This window comes from Stomoxys calcitrans, chromosome 4, assembly GCF_963082655.1.
Source record: "Stomoxys calcitrans chromosome 4, idStoCalc2.1, whole genome shotgun sequence".
In the NCBI taxonomy this organism is placed as follows: domain Eukaryota; kingdom Metazoa; phylum Arthropoda; class Insecta; order Diptera; family Muscidae; genus Stomoxys; species Stomoxys calcitrans.
In genome coordinates this window covers 107,793,925-107,816,176 of record NC_081555.1, presented here as the reverse complement: position 1 = coordinate 107,816,176, position 22,252 = coordinate 107,793,925, and the positions used below count along the sequence as shown (strand labels likewise).

The 22,252-nt window shown below is 39.1% G+C and overlaps 1 protein-coding gene across 1 annotated transcript in view; it reads right to left on the bottom strand.

The window, feature by feature from the left end:
• Positions 1 to 22,252, bottom strand: part of LOC106081311 (otoferlin) — a 369,740-nt gene that overhangs the window by 179,487 nt on the left and 168,001 nt on the right. The window contains exon 4 of the mRNA XM_013243188.2: positions 3,437 to 3,495. Coding sequence (XP_013098642.2) covers positions 3,437 to 3,495 — 59 coding nt within the window. The remainder of the gene's footprint in view (positions 1 to 3,436; positions 3,496 to 22,252) is intronic.

Sequence of the window (22,252 nt, the reverse complement as noted above, 5' to 3'; positions counted from 1 at the left end):
TCGCATGCATATAGTAAAGGAAAATCCACTGAAACAGCACGTCACGACCTAGTTGGCTACATAGAGATAGTTCTTTTCAGCAGGAGATACAAGATGCCTACAGCGGCACTTGTCTCCCTGGGAGGATAGAATGTTCCATTTACAAAAAGCGCAAAATGCATGGGGGTGAAACAGCACTTCACGACCTAGTTGGCTACATGGAGATAGTTCTTTTCAGCAGGAGATACAAGATGCCTACAGCGGCACTTGTCTCCCTGGGAGGAGAGAATGTTCCATTTACAAAAAGCGCAAAATGCATGGGGGTGTCAAGTCCAACATTTTGGAAAGGGCGAGAAAGGCAACTCTTGCGTCATACGCCTGCAAGAGAGCCATTGGCAAAGTTGAGGGTTTAGACCGCGTGTCATGCATTGGCTATATATACTGCAGTTGTCAGACCTATAATGCTATATGGTGTTGTGGTCTGGTGGACGACGCTTCAAAAGTCCACCTATTGTTCAATACTTAACCGGATCCAAAGGATGGTTTGTTTGTGCATCACAGCTGCACTGAGGACAACACCTAACCTATATATTGTCAAAGTCCCTGTGGCCAAGTGTTTCGCGAAACAGAACGTCGCTTATCCTAGGGTTGAGAAAGCGTGATTGCTTAAAGAAGTCCTGACTGGTTATTGCAACGTCAGGTCTTTGACATCGCGCTGGGTGCAGAGAATGACAGAATTCTGCAGGATTTGCGTTGATAAGGAGGAGTTGGAGACGGTCGAGGACCTCTATTGTCACTGCCTCGCAATTGCGAGGAGAGGACTCAGGAAAATGGAAGAAATTCTGGCCGATCTAGCCATGTCCGTCCGTCTGTAGAGGCACGTTAATTTTCGAAGGAATAAAGCTACCGCTTGAAATTATGCACGAATACTTCCTATAAGGTCGATCGGGATTGCAAATGGGCTATATCGCTCCGATTCGATCTCGGATCTTGATTTCTTGAGCCTCTAGAGGGCGTAAGTCTTATCCGATTTGTCTGAATTTTGGCACGAGATGTTTCTTTTTGGCTTTCAATTACGGTGGTATGAATGGTTGAAATCGGTTAATAACCTTTTAAAGCTGCCATATAAACCGATCTCGGATCTTGAATTCTTGAGCCTTTATAGGGCGCAAGTATTTTCCGATTTGGCTAAAATTGTTCATGAAATGTTTTGTTTTGACTTCCAACATCTATGATAAGTATGGTCCAAATTGTTTCATAACCTGATATAGCTCCCATATAAACCGATCTCGGATCTTGATTTCTTGAACCCATCGGGCGCAATTCTTAACCGATTTGACTGAAATTTAATACAGCGACGTCTTCTATGGCCTTAAACATACGTGCTAGATGTGGTCTATGGTAAATATGCGTTCTAGATATGGTTCATTGCCTGACGCAGTTCCCATATTAACCTATCTCCCGATTTTATTTCTTGAGCCCCTTTAGGGCGCAGTTCTTATCCGATTTCGCTGAATTTTCGCGTAATGACTTTTAATATGGTCTTCGACATCCAAACGAAATACGGTCCGAATCGGCCCATAACTTCATATAGCTCCAATAGCATAGCAATTCTTATCCATTATCCTTCGTTTTCCTAAGAAATAGATAGCGTGCAAAGGGCAAATGTGATCCATGATGGAGGATATCTAAGATTTCGCCCGCCTGAACTTAGAACGCTTTTAATATAATTATACCAAAGGATGGGGGTATATTCATTTTGTCATTCCGTTTGCAACACATCGAAATATCCATTTCCGACCCAGTCTGTGCGATCTCAGATATTGCGCTGAAACTTTGATTAGGTTTTTTCTTTGTCCATATGCAGGTTAAGTTCGAAGATGGGCTATATCGGACTATATCTTGATATATCCCCCATATAGACCGATCTGCCGATTTAAGCTCCAAGGCCTATAATAGCCATAGTTAATCTCCAATTTTGCTGAAATTTGAGACAGTGAGTTGTGTTAGGCGACGCGACATTATTTTTTAGTCTGGCCTAGATCGATCCAGATTTTTATATAGCTATATACACGGATCTCTCGATTTTAGGTCTCGGTCCCATAAAAGTCGCATTTATTGTCCGATTTTGCTGAAATTCAATTGTGTTAGGCCCCTCGTTATCTTGCTTGAAGATGATCCAGATTTGGATATAGCTGCCATATAAACCGATCTCTTGATTTAAGGTCTTCGCCCCGTAAAAAGTGTATTTATTATCAGATTACGCTGAAATTTGATATAGTGACTTGTGTAAGGCTTTTCAACATCCGTGTCCCATACGGTTAAGATAAGTCTATATTTAGATTTTGTTGCCAGAAAGACCGATATTGAACCCAAATTGAACAGTAACTTGTTGTTATTAGATCACTCAATGTCCGTGCCGAATTTGGTCCAAATCGGACCATATTTGGATATAGCTGCTATGGGTCCATAAATAGTGAACTTTTTTTGGCTTTTTCGACATCCGTGTCCTATATGGTTCCGATAAGTCTTTATTTGAATATAGTTGCCAAAAAACCAATACTGAACCAAAATTGAACAGCCCCTTGTACTTATTAGACCACTTAATGTCCGTACCGAATTTGGTCCATATTGGACCATATTTGGATATAACTGCTATGGGTCTATAAATAATGCACTTTGCGGCGGTTTATGACAAAAGGTGGTTTACATCTATACTCGAGGTGGTGGGTATCCAAAGTTTGGCCGGCCAAACTTAATGCCCTTTTACTTTTTTTCGTTTTGTCTATGGGTTAGTTTCGTTCGGGCCCTTACACTTGGCGTTAAATCAGATTCTTACATTACGACTCAATACCTTTCATCTGATACCCATATTGACCCAAACGATGAACTTGCCCGTTTGGGTGGGGCGCTCCCCCAGGTTGCTCAACCCCAATTTCTTTATGTTGTTGGTTGATTATCATAAGATTGCAAATAAATTTTCCTTCAGTCGGTGCTCCTACCTTCTAGAAGAAGCAATTTACAAAAAGTGGTAAGGGGAAGCGTCCGTATCCTCCAACCTCTACCCCCTACCGCCAATTTAATCTTTAAAGATTTCATTAAAAATTATTTATTTCGTCCAATTTCAGATTTCTTAACAAATATTCCCAACTTTTGAGGCATATTTTATCTTATTTTTTTTTTCTGGCAATTCTGCTTTTCTTCGCTCTCATTCAAATATTCATGGCTGACACTGACCATGACAGTGATAAGTGTAAATGTGCAATGGCGCGAGTACCAAGGCTTGTTGGCTGACTGCAGCTCGCCAGTGCTTGGATAATGAATGATGGAAAGGATTTTCTGTTAAGGATAATGGGGTCTTGGTCACATGACACAAAAGAGCTCGCCCATTGAACCGAATCATGAACCATGAGGTGTCACCTCAATGTAGCGTTTCATTTCAACGTCCTTTACTTACCTGGTTGACATCAATTTGGTTTGAAGATGAACTTAATTCCGATGTGATATGGGAGACACCTGAAACAACAAGAACAACAAAATTAACAAAATAAGAGGAGCTATTATAACGTAATGTTTTATTTAAATTGATTATGTGCTCCTTAAAGAGCGGTGTGTAGGGTGGTAATTTGCTATTTGCTTTGGCTTAAATGCTTGTGCAGTGATAAAATGTTCATGAAATGTGCATAAATGTTTATATTTAATCTTAATGTAATGTGTGTTTTTGTTCCATTGTGTTTTCGTCTTGGGATATGGAAAAATTATGCATAATGTTGTTGGTATGCCGAAAGACCTGAGATGTTGTTAAAGAACACTGAAAAAAGTACCTAAAGTATATCTAAATCTGAAATTTAGCAGAGGCTTTGAGGTAGATTATGACTTATAAAAAATTTCCTGCTAACCTGCTGAAAATTATAGTAACTACGTTTCTGTAAGTGTAAATCGGACGATATATCTATATAAGGGATCTATATCAAAATCTGAACCGATTTTTACCAAAGTTCATAGCATTCGTCTCCGGGCTATGTGTAAAAGATTCTGCGATACTTGGGTAACATATGGGATATCCACCATGTTTGCAAAGAGACAACAGACGGACAAACGGTACAGAAAGGAAATGCGGACAGACAGACATGGTTAAGCAAAATTAGGGCAAACAAGTAAGAATGTGCTAAGTTTGGCCGAACCGAATTTTGAGAATCCACGACCATAGATTCTGCTTCAAATTTACACATATGAACTTACTTGAAGAACATGTGTATACTCTATGTACCAAATATCTGTCAAATAAGTAAAAACAAGTAAGAAGCCGTTAAATTCGGCCGGGCCGAACTTTGGATACCCACCACCTCGGCTATATATGTAAACCACCTTTCGTCAAAATCCGGTGCAAAACTCATACCTTATGCCCCATAGCAGAAATATGTGGAGGGGCTTAACTTAACTCTTCGTCCCAAATATCGGCAACATCGGACAATAAATGCGCTTTTTATGGCCCCAAAACCTAAAACCGAGAGATCGGTCTATATGGCAGCTATATCCAAATCTGGACCGATCAGTGCGATAATGCAGAAGTATGTCAAGGGGCTTAACTTAACTCACTGTCCCAAATTTCGGCGACATCGGACAATAAATGAGTGTTTTATGGGCCTAACACCCCAAATCGGATGATCGGTCTATATGGCAGCTATATCAAAATCTAGACCGATCTGATGGAGGATGTCGAAGGGCCTAACACAACTCAATGTCCAACATTTCAGCAAAATCGGATAATAAATGTAGCTTTTATGGGCCTAAGACCCTAAATCGGCCCATCGGTCTATATGGGGGGTATATCAAGATATAGTCCGATATAGCCCATCTTCGAACCTAACCTGCTTATGGACAAAAAAGGAATCTGTGCAAAGTTTCAGCTCAATATCTCTATTTTTAAAGGCTGAAGCGTGATTTCAACAGACAGACGGACAGACTGACGGACATGTCTAGATCGTCTTAGATTTTTACGCTGATCAAGAATATATATACTTTATAGGGTCGGAAATGGATATTTCGATGTGTTGCAAACGGAATGACAAAATGAATATACCCCCATCCTTCGGTGGTGGCTATAAAAATTATGCTTCTAGGGGCCGTAGTAGACTTATCGGGAGATCGGTTTATAGGGTTGCTATTGCAGCTTATAGACCGATTTAAACCGTTCTTGATACGGTCGTAACAGAACACTACGTTCAAAAATTCAGCCAGATCGGGCAAATATTGCGGTTTTCCGAGGCTCTGGATGTCAAATCGGAAGACCGATTTATATGGAAGTTATATTAGGTTATGTTTCGATTTGGACCATACTTGACACGACTATCCCGAATCGTAATAAAACACTCCCTGCAAATTACTGGATGACATTAAGGCTTCTTGAAGTAAAATCCAGGGATCGGTTTCCGTTCGGCATAAAAAAGGAAGCCCCTTTCATTGAGATTAAACTTTAGTCGGACTGCATTCATTGATATGAGAGAAGTATCCCCTATTCCTTAATGGCATGTTCAAGGGAAAATTTAGTAGGGCATGTGAAATTTCAGCCAAATCGGATGAGAAATTGAGACCTTTAAAGGCTCAAGTTTGTTAAAACCGGAGATCGGTTTATACAGGGGCTGCACTTCAATAAGACACATCTGTGCAAAATTTCAATTGAATATCTTCACTGTTATAAGTTTCAGGGAAATCGGTTAATAAATGCGTTTTTTAGGGCGTAAGAACCTAAATCTGCAGTTCGGTCTATTGAGCAGCGTAACGTCGCACAGTGGGCCAAATGGCAAAAAAATTGGAAATAAGTCTACAACTTTTTATCTGTTGATTTTAGCCATACAAAATGTTCTAGACATTTGTAGAGGAGGACATAGGCTTTCAGAAAAGTGCTGTTGTTGGTCCATATCTTTAATACAGGGTGAGCTACAGGGTGTGAAAGTTGACCACTTTTGACTTCTCCAAGCTTCTGGGGGCCATAACTTTTGATCTACTCAACCGATTTACATGATTTAGGACTCTAGAGAAAGAGCTTGACAAGATCTAAAAAACTTATGCATAAAGTACCATGCCATCGTGTACTGTTAAGGAGTTATGAATTGTTTAATTTTAAAATATGAAAATTTGGCCTTGGTTTTTTTCAGTGTTTTTTAAATAACTCCGTCAATTTTAAAGCTATAAACTTCATACTTCACACAAATTATGCCAGCATATGTGTGCATAAAATACAAAAGGAATCACGTGAATATCTTTGGCGGTTTAAAAATGGCATCGTTTTCAATATGAAAAATATTTTTTTTGTCAAAAAATTGCAAAATTTTTCAAAAAAGATACTCCCATTTCCTTTAAGTTTTCGCAAACTTTGGCCATCAAAGCATTATCATTTCTTTCCATTTTCACAAAGTCGAGGTATTAAGAAAAGTTTTAAGTGCTAATTTGGCTAATTTCGATATCAAACAACACCGTTATCTTAAGACCAAAATGGCCAATTTTTTTACTAAACTTCAAAAGTTTCTCACTGGAAAAAAAGTTCCACGGGGATTTTTTCGCTTTTTTTGAACTTAAATGAAAGCTTAAAATGTTCCCAACATTTTAAGGTATGTCTCGCCATATCCTAGCCATAAATGAGATCGTAGCGATCAAAATACTGAAAAAAGTCAATTTTCAAGTAGTGCTATATTCATTGCTAAAAAACAAGTATTACGTCACATTTTATTGCAAAGATGTTAAATAAACTTTTATTTGGTAACACTTCTTCTACAAAACACAAAAAGAATCATGGAAATATCTCTATTCTATTCCATTTTATGGAACCGGCAATAAAAAAGTCAATTTTTCAAAAAAGTCGAATTTCCCAAATTTTGTTTTTGTTGTCCTAATTGCACATGACACACTATAGCCATATTTACGCAACATACCTTATCGTAAAGGAAATTTTCATACCTTTCCAACGATGTATAAAACATTTCTCAACTCGGATTCTATCTACTCTAAAATTCATTTACACTTCATTAAACTCTATATAAAAATGTCTATTTGTGAAATGGAACCTTATATGGGGCCTACACTAAAACATTGATAGATTTGCCCAGGGTTTACAATACAAATGTGTTAGAATAAAAAAAGGTCTCCTGCCAAAGTTTAAAAAAATTGGAATAAAAATATGTGTTTTAGAGCGAAAACACTTCGCATCGGCGTGCGTTTGTATAGTACCTACATCTATTTTTAATGTAAGCTGATGATTTTTGAATAAAAAGTAACCTAGAAATATACCTGCATATATATATATATTTGTGTTAAGATTTGATGCAGACAAATGTTACCTGTTTCGCTATGTCGAATTCCCAGGAAATCCACCGTATCAATGAATGTGAAAAAACCTACCCATAAAAAATTCATTGTCATTTTTTTTAACCAAATTCGAGTCCAGGTAAATAATTATAGAAGAGTAAGTAAAAAGAGGCACTTTGGACCCCTTTTTACGATTGCGTCTGATACCTGAAATGGGTCATTAATTGTGAATATATTGCATAAATATTTGAACAAAATCCAAATTTTCTTCATTATATTTTGTAGAGGCGTAAAGGACATTTATAAGTTATGGAAGTCATACTGAAGTATTCCACTCTTTCGAAAATTGTATGGGACATCAAAAATGATTCCAAATCATACACGGAGTCATTTAAGGAACTTGTTTACACTTTGGACCACATATATGGAATAAGGCTAAATAAAGACGCTTTAGACAAACTTGAAAAATTCTACAAATCATTTGAGAGAAGGTTGCCAGAATGTTCATTCGCAAAAATCAAGTTTTTCAAAATGTATGAGAAGTGGCTGAAATCGGATCTACTTATTGAAATTAAACCGCTGATTCCCGGCCGGCCTAGCAAAGCATACGACGAAGTTACGGAGAAAACCAAAAAGAAAAAACAAGAGGAACTATTGGCGGCACATCCGCCAAATTTAATAAAAGATACGTTCAAAACAGCATTGTTAAAAACACAACCAAAAAATGTTGGACGAATTGTCGATGTTTTACCATTAGCATCTCCGAAAAGGGTAAAGAGAATGGTAGAAAGTATTCCAACTCCAAAATCGACTACAGAATTCACGGAGGAAGATGCACTGGCCCTGATTTTGAACCTAGGCCTCTCAAGAAACAAATACTCAACAATGAGGAAGGCTCTTCGTGAAAAAGGATGGGGTTGTTTACCCTCAAAACATAAATTGTACAACACCAGGACGAAAATGGTGCCATCAAATATATACGTGGACGAATTAAAAGCAAGAGTGAAACTTGCTGATCTTGTTGAAAATACAGCTGTTAGAATTATTTCTAATTTTACTGAAGAACAGTTGAACACATGTAATAATTCCGAAGTGGTTTTGATCAGCAAATGGGGTTGTGATGGATCATCTGGATTTTCCGAATATAAGCAACAAACAGAAATAGATACCAACTTCGCATCAATTTTCATGGCATCATTAGTACCATTGAGAATGAGATTGTACAAGGACCAATCTTCATCATCGAAAGAAAATGCATTTCAAGATATATGGATAAATAGAACACCTGGGTCAAAATATTTATGTCGCCCAATTCGGTTTGAGTATACAAAGGAAGACCGGAACACAACACGATCTTTGGTGAACGAAATAAAGGAAGAAATTGCTGCATTACCCATGATTGTTATAAACCAATTGGGAAGAAATATAAAAGTTTCGTTTCAACTACAACTCACTATGATCGATGGAAAGGTGGCAAACGCATTAACTGGCGTTATGTCCAATTGGAGATGCAATATTTGTGGCAAGAAGAATGGGCAATTCGAGGACAAGTCTGATGAAAATTTAGTAAACGAAAATGCGCTCAATTTCGGTATTTCGCCCCTGCACTGTAGAATTCGATTCATGGAGTATTGTTTGCATTTATCGTATGACCTTAAATATCGGACTAGCCCTGGAAACCGCGATGTCTCTGCTAGAAACAACCAAGATCTTCACAAAATGAGGCAGGAAGAGAAGAATCGAATCCAGTTGGAGTTTAAACAAAAGGGACTTATAATAGATAAACCTCTTTACGGATACGGAAGCACAAATGATGGCAACTCGGCAAGGCGGTTTTTTGAGGACCCCGTATCGACATCTAAAATAACCGGTCTTGATGAACACTTGCTAAGACGATTCAAAGTGATTTTGGCTGTAATCAATAGCAAAAAGATGATAAATTCAACCAAATTTGAAGCTTATAGTAATGACACAAAAAACATTTTATCTGATTTATATTCGTGGAAAGCTTTAACACCGACAGTACATAAAGTCTTACATCATGGCAAGGAAATTGTGGAATACAACATACTTCCGTTAGGAGAACTTACAGAAGAAGCTCAGGAATCCCGTAATAGAGATGTTAAACAGTTCCGGCTTTTCAATACCCGAAAGAGCACCAAATTTAACCAAAATTATGATTTACTTCAATATTTATTGTTATCGTCTGATCCGGTACTATACAGCATCAGAACTAAATGGCTACCAAAAATATGTGACGATATAGATAAGGACGATCCCGATGCCATTCAAATTAAAGAGCTTTTAAATTTTGATACCTTAGATTATTTGGTAGAGAATAAAATCAAATAATACAAAACTAAAATGCTTTTTTATTTTGGGAGTAGCTAATATACATATAAACGCACGCCGATGCGAAGTGTTTTCGCTCTAAAACACATATTTTTATTCCAATTTTTTTAAACTTTGGCAGGAGACCTTTTTTTATTCTAACACATTTGTATTGTAAACCCTGGGCAAATCTATCAATGTTTTAGTGTAGGCCCCATATAAGGTTCCATTTCACAAATAGACATTTTTATATAGAGTTTAATGAAGTGTAAATGAATTTTAGAGTAGATAGAATCCGAGTTGAGAAATGTTTTATACATTGTTGGAAAGGTATGAAAATTTCCTTTACGATAAGGTATGTTGCGTAAATATGGCTATAGTGTGTCATGTGCAATTAGGACAACAAAAACAAAATTTGGGAAATTCGACTTTTTTGAAAAATTGACTTTTTTATTGCCGGTTCCATAAAATGGAATAGAATAGAGATATTTCCATGATTCTTTTTGTGTTTTGTAGAAGAAGTGTTACCAAATAAAAGTTTATTTAACATCTTTGCAATAAAATGTGACGTAATACTTGTTTTTTAGCAATGAATATAGCACTACTTGAAAATTGACTTTTTTCAGTATTTTGATCGCTACGATCTCATTTATGGCTAGGATATGGCGAGACATACCTTAAAATGTTGGGAACATTTTAAGCTTTCATTTAAGTTCAAAAAAAGCGAAAAAATCCCCGTGGAACTTTTTTTCCAGTGAGAAACTTTTGAAGTTTAGTAAAAAAATTGGCCATTTTGGTCTTAAGATAACGGTGTTGTTTGATATCGAAATTAGCCAAATTAGCACTTAAAACTTTTCTTAATACCTCGACTTTGTGAAAATGGAAAGAAATGATAATGCTTTGATGGCCAAAGTTTGCGAAAACTTAAAGGAAATGGGAGTATCTTTTTTGAAAAATTTTGCAATTTTTTGACAAAAAAAATATTTTTCATATTGAAAACGATGCCATTTTTAAACCGCCAAAGATATTCACGTGATTCCTTTTGTATTTTATGCACACATATGCTGGCATAATTTGTGTGAAGTATGAAGTTTATAGCTTTAAAATTGACGGAGTTATTTAAAAAACACTGAAAAAAACCAAGGCCAAATTTTCATATTTTAAAATTAAACAATTCATAACTCCTTAACAGTACACGATGGCATGGTACTTTATGCATAAGTTTTTTAGATCTTGTCAAGCTCTTTCTCTAGAGTCCTAAATCATGTAAATCGGTTGAGTAGATCAAAAGTTATGGCCCCCAGAAGCTTGGAGAAGTCAAAAGTGGTCAACTTTCACACCCTGTAGCTCACCCTGTATTAAAGATATGGACCAACAACAGCACTTTTCTGAAAGCCTATGTCCTCCTCTACAAATGTCTAGAACATTTTGTATGGCTAAAATCAACAGATAAAAAGTTGTAGACTTATTTCCAATTTTTTTGCCATTTGGCCCACTGTGCGTCGTATGTGAACTTTACCCATCTGCTACGCAGACGATGTTATAATACTTCAAAGGAGTAAGGATCTGAACCATCTATGCAGAGGGACCGAATGGTTCTTGGAGATGGCGTACGACTGGGCCAGACCTAGGGGTCGCAATGGTAACCCAGAGAAGACTGAAATATGCCTGTTCACAAGGAAGACGATGCACCACGTTTACCCAATAGAACGATTTCGATATCTGACAATGTTAATACTTAGGAGTGATCTTGGACACGAAACTGAATTGGAAGTGTCATATTCAGGAACGTACCGAAAAGGTTCACAGATCTTGGGCACTATGTAGACCTACGAGCCTACAGTCCGAAATGGGGCCTAAATCCGAGGATAGTCCATTGACTCTGCAGCAGCGTGATTAGACCTATACTTACTAACGACTCAGTTGTTTGGTGTACTACGATGGAGAAAGAGTGCAATGTATGGAAACAATAACAGGTTCAGAGAACATGTTGTCTTGGCATATGCGGTGCGATGAGGACCTCGCTCACTAGGGCACTGGAGACTATTCAAGATATCCGACCCATAGACATACAGATTAAGTGTGTGTCATCCACTGCGGCTATAAGACTTGAGGCGATGGGATAATGGAAAGGAGATAACACCAGGTCATACCATCGCGGTATAATCGAGGTGACGATAGAAAACCTGGAATTGAAGAGGTATTCGATCGGATACCTAATGCGACACTTCAGGTCGAATGTGAGGCACTGCTGCCAGCAGCGCAGTCTTGGATTATTGGAACTCTGGTATTGCCATCTGGAAGATAATGTTACACAGATAGATCAAAGCTAGAGAACAGAGTGAGCCTTGGGGATCTACATTAAGAATCCAGCGACGGAGGTCCGTTTTTGATTGTCTGACCGTAATACGGTGCAGACGAATATCCGGTCGATCACGGAGTGCGTGAGGTGGTGTGGTGTTAACGCGAGTACATCGAGTGTGGACATCTTTACGGACTGTAAACTGGGATGACATGATCCCCATCTTATGGGTGCGCGGCCATAGCGGATTAAGTGGGAGTTAAAGAGCAAACGATTTGACGATGAAGACCATAGGACTGCCGTCAACAAGCTTGGTTATCCCTGAGCCTTACGGGTAGACTCAGTCCCATTTAAGACCGTGGACGACAATACGGTCGGTAGGACGACAAGAATTATATGGGTAGATCCACATCGCGAGAAGACGAAGATATTACTGAAAGGAAGTAAGAAGAGGAGCGGTGTAGCTTTCGGTGTCTTAATGAGACACATAAGACTGCGAACTCATCTGTGCAAAATTGGTTTGGCAAGTGATAGCATGTGGAGAGTATGATGAGACATTGGAGCATTTCCTATGTCATTGCCCGGCTATGTAGGTGTCTGTTAGCCGCGAATAACAGACACCTACACTTAGCTGGTGACACAGTATCAGACATAGACCAACTAAGGGGTGTGGCATGGAGAACAACTATGAATTTTGTAAGTTGCACGGATTTCTTGCGCACAACAAACCGATTACTGGCTTAGGTGTATGTCGAAAGTGTCATGGGGCAGATTGATATCCGCACCTTCTTTTCAACCTAACCTAACCTAATATATATCGATCTCTGATGATTCGATGTTAGAGCCTTCAGCACCTCCTTTGGACGTGTAGCGAGACAGTCCAATTGGGCGGTAGTTCCTGCATAAACAGTTCAAACTCATGTTTCTTCAGCCACAAGATAAGCAATGTCCTCTTCCGCTAAACACTCGACCACAAGGTTTTCGTCACCCAGCAAACCATGGCGTCCATCTAAAACTCATGAAAGCGTTCTAGGATACTCGCATAGGCAAGGGCTTACTGAATCAGTAGTACCTTTGGTGCTCATCAGATGGGTTAAATTAGTAAGGGCTCGTCAAAGTGATGATGATGAGCACTCTGCTAGTGATGCATTTGTACTCCTTGCCTTTCCGCATCGTATCAACCGTATGAAGTCGTCTATCCTCCTATTCGCTTCGATTTAGCCAATCAAATCATAGCGGGCACTCCATGCTGATAGCTACCCAGTGAAGAAAACTAGTATGGTCTGCTTAAATCAGGCCTGACAGCAGCCCTTCAAAGCGGTAATAGAAGGACGGTATGCCTTCTAAAACGAAGCTTCTAAGAGGACTAGCTTGCAAATTCTTAAAGTTTCCCAAAAGTTTCTAAAGCACCCCATAAAATATATGAGACCCATGCGAGTGTCTATTGATCTTCTGATGTTTTTAACCAGTAATTCTGTCCTTCTTTAGGCCATGAACTTATTATGAAAGTCAAATATTAACCTGGTTCTGCCACTCAATGCAAAAAAGATATAAACATAGAATTCGTAGACCACACCTTGCGGATGTTAAACCTTCTATCTAAAAAGGTGTTGCGCTGCGGCATGCGGTTCGGACTCGGCTATAAAAAGGTCCCTTATCATTGAGATTAAACTTGAATCGGACATCACTCATTGATATATGAAAAGTTCTCCACATTTCCTTAATGGTAGCCTCCTCATAATCTGATATAGCTCCATATAAACCGATCGCTAGCCGTTAGACGACGCAATTATTATCCGTTTTGGCTAAGTATATAAGCTGATATAGCTCCCATATAAACCAATCTCCCGATTATACTTCTTGAGCCCTTTTACTTTACTTTAATTGACTATTACAGAATATTTCTTCCACTAGCCGAACATAAAATAGCGTTCCAAGCGCCTCGATCTTCTGCGCTCATTCTAAAATCTCCGACACCAAGTTTCGAGGTGTCTCCCACAACTTGATCTTTCCATCGGGCTTTTGGTCTTCCCGGTTTGCGTGTACCACCGTGTTTGCCTTCAAAAGACTTTTTTGCTGGAGCTTCTTCATCCATTCCGACAACATGATCTAGCCAATACAATCGTTGTATTTTGATACGTATAACTATGCTATCGTCGTCATACAGCTCATACAGCTCGTGGTTCATACGTCGCCTATATTCTCCGTTAACGCAAACTGGTCCATATATTTTACGAAGAATCTTTCTCTCAAATACTCCAAGCACTGCCTCGTCTGCTTTAACAAGTACCCATGCTTCAGAACCATATAACAACACGGGTAGTATCAGTGTCTTGTTTAGTGTAATCGTCGTCTGTCGAGAGGTGGCCTTGTTTCTAATCTGCTTACTTAGTCCGAAGTAGCATCTGTTTGCCAGTATTATTCTTCGCTTTATCTCAAAACTGGTGTCATTCGTTTCGGTTACGGCGATGCCGAGGTAGATAAAGTTAATGACTATCTCAAAGTTGTGGTTCCCAACTTTCTCCATGTTCTTTATCTGCTCGGTTGTGCATGGCTTTTTGGGAGTGGAAACCATCCATTTCGTCTTATCTCCATTTACTGCCAGACCCATTTTCACTGACTCTCTTTCGATTCTTTCAAAAGCTGCAGTTACTACTTCCGGTGGCTGACCTATGATTTCAATATCGTCGGCATAGGCGAGTAGCAGGTGCTCTCTTGTGATTAGTGTGCCATATCTATTCACTTCTGCATCTCGTATAATCTTCTCCAGCAGAATATTAAAGAGATCACACGATAGGCTGTCTCCTTGTCTGAAACCTCGTTTGGTATTAAATGGTTCGGAGAGATTCATTCCTATTCTTACTGAGGAATGCGTATCAGCAAGTGTCATCCTGCATAGTCTTATTAATTTTGCAGGGATACCAAACTCAGACATGGCTTGAAATACCTTTGAACGTAAAGGAGTATCGAAGGCGGCTATGTAGTAAACAAAGAGGTGGTAGGTGTTGATTTGTCCTTCTCGGGTCTTTTCCAGGATTTGGCACAGTGTGAATATCTGATCTAGGGTGGATTTACCTGGTCTAAAGCCGCATTGATAGGGCCCAATTATCTCATTGACTTTAGGTTTTAATCTTTCACACAGTACGCTCGAGAGTATCTTGTATGCGATGGGGAGGAGATTTATTCCTCTGTAGTTGGCACATTCCGTCTTGTCTCCTTTCTTGTGTATGGGACATAGTATGCTGAGGTTCCAATCATCGGGTATGCGTTATTCTAGCCAGATTGCGCAGATAAGCCTTATACGCCTTATCAGCGTGTCGCCTCCGGTCTTAAATAGTACAGCGGGTAACCCGTCGGATCCTGCTACCTTGTTGTTCTTGAGTCGGGTTACTGCTACTTGGACCTCATTCTGACTAGGAGGTAAACATTCTATACCATCATCAGGGATTGGTTCTGCGGTAACCTCTTCGCCGGCAACATCGGACACTAGCAGTTGGGTAAAATTTCCTTTCCATTTCCTCAACATATTGTCTGTGTCAGTTACCAGATTTCCTTCTTTGTCTCTGCAGGAGGATGTGCCTGCACCAAAGCCATCGGTTTGATGTTTAATTCTTAGGTAGAATTTCCGGACTTCATTCTGACTGCTGTACATCTCAATTCGCTCACACTCACGTCTTTCCATTTCCTTTTTCTTTCTGCAGAATAGACGTTTCTCCTCTCTCCTTTTCTCCCGATACCTCTCCTTCCTCTGGCACGTTGCTTCTGATTGCAGAGTTGCTCTATATGCCGCATTCTTGGCTTCAGTAGCATCTCCACACTCTTGGTCGTACCATGGGTTTCTTGGAGGAGGCTTCCGGTACCCAAGTACGGATTTCGCGGCATTTTCCATGGAGTGGGCAATAGTTTGCCACTGCGCCATTTTATCATCGGAACAAGGAGTGCTTTCATCAAGCAATTGGGTCAGTCGAGTGGAGTATGCCGCTGCCATTTGTTGTGTTTGCAGCTTTTCAATGTCCAGCTTCCGAGCAATGTCAGATCGTACTTTCCTCGCCATGTTGAAACGGGTGCGAAACTTTGCTGCAACAAGGTAATAATCCGAATCTATATTCGCTCCACGGATCGATCGTACATCTAACACGCTGGATGAATGCCTTCCATCTATCACAACGTGATCAATTTGGTTTCTCGTGTTTTGATCGGGTGACAGCCATGTGGCTTTGTGGATATTTTTATGTTGAAATCTGGTGCTACTAACTACAATGTTTTTTGCCACGGCGAAATCTATCAGCCTCAACCCACTACTGGACGTTATCTCGTGGAGGCTAAACTTTCCGACTGTTGGTCCAAAAATGTCTTCCTTCCCTATTTTCGCATTAAAATCTCCCAGAAGGATTTTAATATCATGGGCGGGGCATCGGTCATAATCTCTCTCTAGGCGCTCGTAGAAAATATCCTTGGTCTGCTCATCTTTGTCTTCCGTCGGGGCATGGGCACAAATAAGGCTGCGACAAATGCGATCCATGGTGGAGGGTATATAAGATTCGGCCCGACCCAACTTAGCACATTTTTACTTGACGGCATTTTTTGGTATTGGAAAAAAAGGATGGAAAGGCCTGTTTCATGAACCCTTCCTTCACATGAGTTCATATGATGAACACATGTTACTTTCTAAAAGGTAGTGGGGGATTCTATCCACCACTTTTTCCCTTTATTTCAATCTACCCAAAAACCTTTACTCAATCTGCGTAGAATTCGTAATTTTCTGTTACCATATTTTATTTATTTTGTTTCTTCCTTAACGCAACCCCCCCATCAAGCTTATCACAAATCACGGCTATGCTCAACACTCAATTCAATGGATTTTCATTTCAAAATTATCACCTGTCAATATGTGGGGAAAAAACCCCAGCAACATCATTGAAAATCGATATGCCCATAAAATAAAATTGCAATTTTTATTACATACAAAAAGCGATACGATTGCCTTTGTGTGGTGATACATATCATCATAATGAAGGATTTTTATGCTCAATCAAAAAAAACTGTGATAATCTAACAATGGCATTACCCCACCACATTTAAAGGCCTGATTTTAAAGACTTTGAAAAATTAGTTGTTAACCTTCAGTGATGGTAGAAAGGTCATATGAAAGTGTTACAATTGTTATGTTCACTTTATAGGGGTTTATAGTCTTTGTACTCGTTTTCTGGTGGTATGAGCAAATTTGTAGTTGGTTTCATACATCCTCTAAGGACCTATAAATCCTTTGGGCTTTCAGTGTTCTGGCTTCCGTTTTTTCTTGCATTTCATGTGATGTCAGCATATTTTTGCTTGGGTACATTTTTGTTTATTTGTAAATATTCAACAATATCAAAAAGACAATAACAAAAAAATGAGAATATTTTATGGATATTCTTCTCTATTTATCTTTTTTCCCATATTGAAATATGCAATTTGTTATTTTGGTAGAATATGTTGAGGCTTTATGTTGTTTTTATGTTTTTTTTTTGTAGATCATATCAAAGTTTTTAATGAAGTGAAAGTGATTGACAAAATATAAAATTTATCTATTGGTTTTTATGCCCTACACCATACAATATGAGGTATGGCAATTTCATTATTTAGTTTGTAACCGCTCAAATATTTGATCTAAGACCCTTTACTATTGGGTTGCCCAAAAAGTAATTAAGGATTTTTCATATAGTCGGCGTTGACAAAAGTAAAAAAAGTATATTTGATTAAAGTTCATTCTAAGCTTTATTAAAAATGCATTTACTTTCTTTTAAAAAATCCGCAATTACTTTTTGGGCAACCCAATAATTAAAGATTTTCCTAAAAGCCATGTCTGTCCGTCTGTCCATCTAGTAAATAAATTTCCCATGATCATTTCACTAAAGAACGGGGAATACTTCTCTCTTGTCAATGAGTGCAGTCCGATTAAAGTTTGAGCTCAGTGATAAGGGACCTCTATTTATATGCCGAGTCCGAATGGCGTACCGCATACCGACACCACTTGGTAAAGAAGTTTTATCATGGCAGAATACCTCACAAATGTATCCAGCATTAGTAAGTGAGTAGGGTTAGGTTAGGTAAGAGTGGCAGTCCTTTACAGACTCACTTCGACAGTCCTTTGTGATACCACAGTTGCGACAGACCAAGGCTTCGTGCGGGAATCGAATCCACGACCCCTGCACTGGGTCAAGCACGCATCCAACTGACTACCGGGGCGCTAAGTGGATAACCATCGCTGAAAAATTTTCTGGTGTTCACGCCGGGATTGGAACCCAGGCGTTCGGTGTCACAGGCGGACATACAATAGTAAATTCTGCGCCGAGGTGGTGACAGATGGCCTGATAGACCGTCTCCAGTGGTCTATAAGGCTCACTTAAAAATTTTTAAGCCATAGTGAAACCATAGTTTCGAAAGATTAAAACCCCTTGTTGAGAATCGAACTCAAAATCCCCCACTGGTCATTTGAGCTTGCAACCAACTCTGTCAGCAGGTTTGTTAGTAGTTAAGTTTTGTCGCCTAAATTTTTTTAATTTGGATCGAGACTGCGATTTAATCAAATGAATCGACGTAGTTTCTATGAAAAAGATCTTACGATGCGATGCGTATTCATGAGCTCCTAGAGGGCATCATGCCGAACCGATTTGTGTAAAATTTTGTCCATGAAACGGTTCAAGAAGAAACGAAACTGTGAGACTTCTGAAGGTAACTGGATTGCGCAGTGTCTTTGAAGGTAAGCCTTCAAGCCTAGGTTATGTTTAAGTAACAGTCTGCAATCAGACTCACTTAGAATGACCTCCTAGGTCATGATCCGACTTGTTTAAAAGTTTCAAAAAGGAGAGAAACTGTGAGACATCGGAAGGTATGAGGATTGCGCAAAGTTTCTTTTAAGGCTTACAGCATGCCTAGGTTAGGTTTAAGTGACAGTCTGCAATCAGACTCACTTAGAAGTTTTCCTCCATTGTGATACCACAGGAACTGGAGAAGGACGATGCTTTCTAAATCCTACCGTTGAACTATCCAGGTCAATTTAAAAAGTCCGACAATGTTCACATCCGTTAATGGAGACTAGTTCTCAAAGAAATGAGAACCTGGAGTGGAACTCCTTCTGACAGCTGGTGCGGGACACACAGCAGATGTTCTAAAGTCCCTTCCAAGACGTCCTTACATTTTGTGCAAAAGTCGTTGCCGACAACCTTCAAACTTTCAGCATGTTTTTCGATCAGATTTGTACCTGTCATGAGAGAGACACAATGACTGAGACGTCAGCGACAGCAAAGCGGTAGACCACTTCAAGTCCAGAGTAGGCCATATAGTTTTGAAATGCCCACAGTCCCCTCTTTCTTAACATCTATTGGGTTGCCCAAAAAGTAATTGCGGGTATTTTAAAAGAAAGTAAAAGCATTTTTAATAAAACTTAGAATGAACTTTAATCAAATATACTTTTTTTACACTTTTTTTCTAAAGCAAGCTAAAAGTAACAGCTGATAACTGACAGAAGAAAGAATGCAATTACAGAGTCACAAGCTGTGAAAAAATTTGTCAACGCAGACTATATCAAAAATCCGCAATTACTTTTTGGGCAACCCAATATTATTAGTTGTCCTTCGGCCCGGGTCCTGAAAACTCAGCTTACATGTCACTAGAGGAATACCCACAGATTCAAGTTTCCCTGGAATGTGTAAAGTAGTTTCTAGTATCGCAAGCTCTTCCGCTCTACAATTCCCTGGGATATCTCTGTGGCTCGACACCCAGAACAGGTGAATTTTGAACTGTTCAGCCATATCGTTAAGAGATCTGCGACAGTCAAGGGCGGTTTTTGTATTCAGAAGATATTTATGCCAATCTTCGTTATGATATAATATTTTAGCCATTCCACCATTTCCTTAATTGCAAGAATCTCCGCTTGATACACAATGCAGTGGTCGGGTATCCTTTTCGATATGAACAGTTCTGGATCTTTAGAGTACAACCCAAATTCCACCTGGGCGTGTAGTTTAGAATCATCCTTATAGAAGCCTTTGTCTTAAGCTATGTAAAATCCCCACTGCCTGCAACATCGGACATTATATCAAAGATAACACAGTGTCCGTAGCAGCCATATGACCACAGGGAAGACTTCCTTGGCCTCAAAGCAATGGTCGCAACAATTGGTTCAGCCACAATGTCCAGGGGCATTAGATGTAGCATTAAATTCAGTGCATCAGATGATGTCGTCCTCAGTGCGGCTTTGATGCATAAACAAGTCATCCTTTGGATCCGGTTAACTATTGAACAGTAGGTGGACTTTTGAAGCACCGTCCACCAGACCACAACACCATATAGCATTATAGGTCTGCCAGCTGCAGTATTTACCCAGTGCATAACACGAGGTCTAAACTCCCAACCTTTGCCAATGGCTCTCCTGCAGGGATATAGAACAAGAGTTGCCTTTCTTATCCTTCCCAAAATATTGGGTTTGAAGTTCAGTTTTCTGCCCAGCAAAACACCCAAGTATTTTGCGCTTTCAATAAATAGAACATTCTCTCCTTCCAAGGAGACTGGTGCTGGTAACTTGTATATCCTGCTAAAAAGAAGATTTTTCGTCTTAGACATATTTACACCACTTTTAGTAGCCCACTTCGCCACAGTACACGGGGCTGCCTAAAGTATATTTCTAACACAGCAATTGCCACGTTATGTGCATACGCCACCACTTTTACACCTTTTTTCTTCCAGAGGTAATAGTAATGGGTGGTTTTTTTTAAGAGCAATGGGAAAGTTTTTCAAAATTCAGAAAAGTGCATGAGATCTTTATTTGTATCCATAGTACTGTTCATATAATTTAATATTTGAAGATTATTTCATGCTAATGTTGACGATGATTGTTCCTCAAACGTTCCACAAAAAATAGTCTAAAGGTGTAAAATCACACGATATAGGCGCTTGCCGTTCACAGATATTCACTCCTAAATCGAAAATTTCGCTCATTTATGTATCCAATGAGCCTCGTCGTAAAATTGAAAAAGCGCGCGAGGAACTTTCTTAACAGAGCACATATTTTGATAATGAGATTCAAATATTTGTAATGCGATTCTTGGTTAAATTATAGACCTAGCTGAAGATGTTTGACAGTGAAACAACACACGAAGGTGTTTAAACCAGTGTTGCCAAAGAAGAAAATTACAAAAAAATCACCCTTTATATGGTTAATGGGCTATATTCCAAAATTGAGGAAACAGTACACCTACTTGAGGTGGTTCTCTGCTGACCCTTCTTTGTTGATTTACAGATGCCAAGCCTGCTGTAATCCATTTTTAAGTTGGTAATGAATTTTTTACGGTACTATTTATGCCTAGAAACTCTTGCTTACTCATCATCGTCGTACAGCGGGAGATAATCAAAAAAAAAAAAAAATAGTTAAAAATATGCCGTGTGAGAAAGGGAAGAGATATCTCTTTTAAATTTAGAATATTTAGAGATGAGGTGTTTTTGGCGAGATCGTGTGCAAAACTTCATGGCCCCATGTTGTCCGGACTTCAAGGGCCTACCAAACACACGTAGGCCCCTGAAGTTGGTCACCTCGGCATTTTGAAAAATTGTTCGGCTGTAAAATCTTTATTTGTGGTTTGATTTTCAAAATTCTTTTTTGCTGTTGCTCAAAAATCCCCACAAAAAAGTCCGCTTGAGGTCTACATCTATCTCCACTGGTTTCGGGGATATATGACTTAAATTTTTGTTTGTTTTGCAATTTGAACCGAGACCTGTATTTTGCAATTTTCGAAGCCATTTGTGGTCGGTGACACAATTTACAACACCATTTGGGGCAAAAAGTGTTATTATCTGATTTTTCATTTAAAAGCCATTAGCACTCGTTCTTTATGAGAATTTGTCTATTACAGTGAAGAGCACACAATTGCAATTATGTACAAGCTCATGGCCTTGCTTTGGATTATTTTCTTGTATACGTATACAGTAATGTGCAATCGTGTGAGTTTTATTGCCCAATGGTCTATACGCTCAAAAACTCACCCTTTCTCTCTAGTAGGATAAACACAAGAGAATAGTTTTAGTGACCTTTTTGTGAACTCTTTAATCGTCAACAGGTATCCTCTTGCCAGCAGAACTACATATTCCCTGCCAAGGTTAATTTGTGTTATGGAAGCTCAATTGGAGATGTCCCCCTTGAGCAAAATTGGGAGATAGGTTTATATGAGAGCTGTATCAAGCTATTGATCGATTCGGACCATATTAGACACGTATGTTGAAGGTTGAAGCCGTTGTACAAAATTTCTGCCAAATCGGATGAGAATTGCGCCCTCTATAGGCTTAAGAAGTCAAGATCCC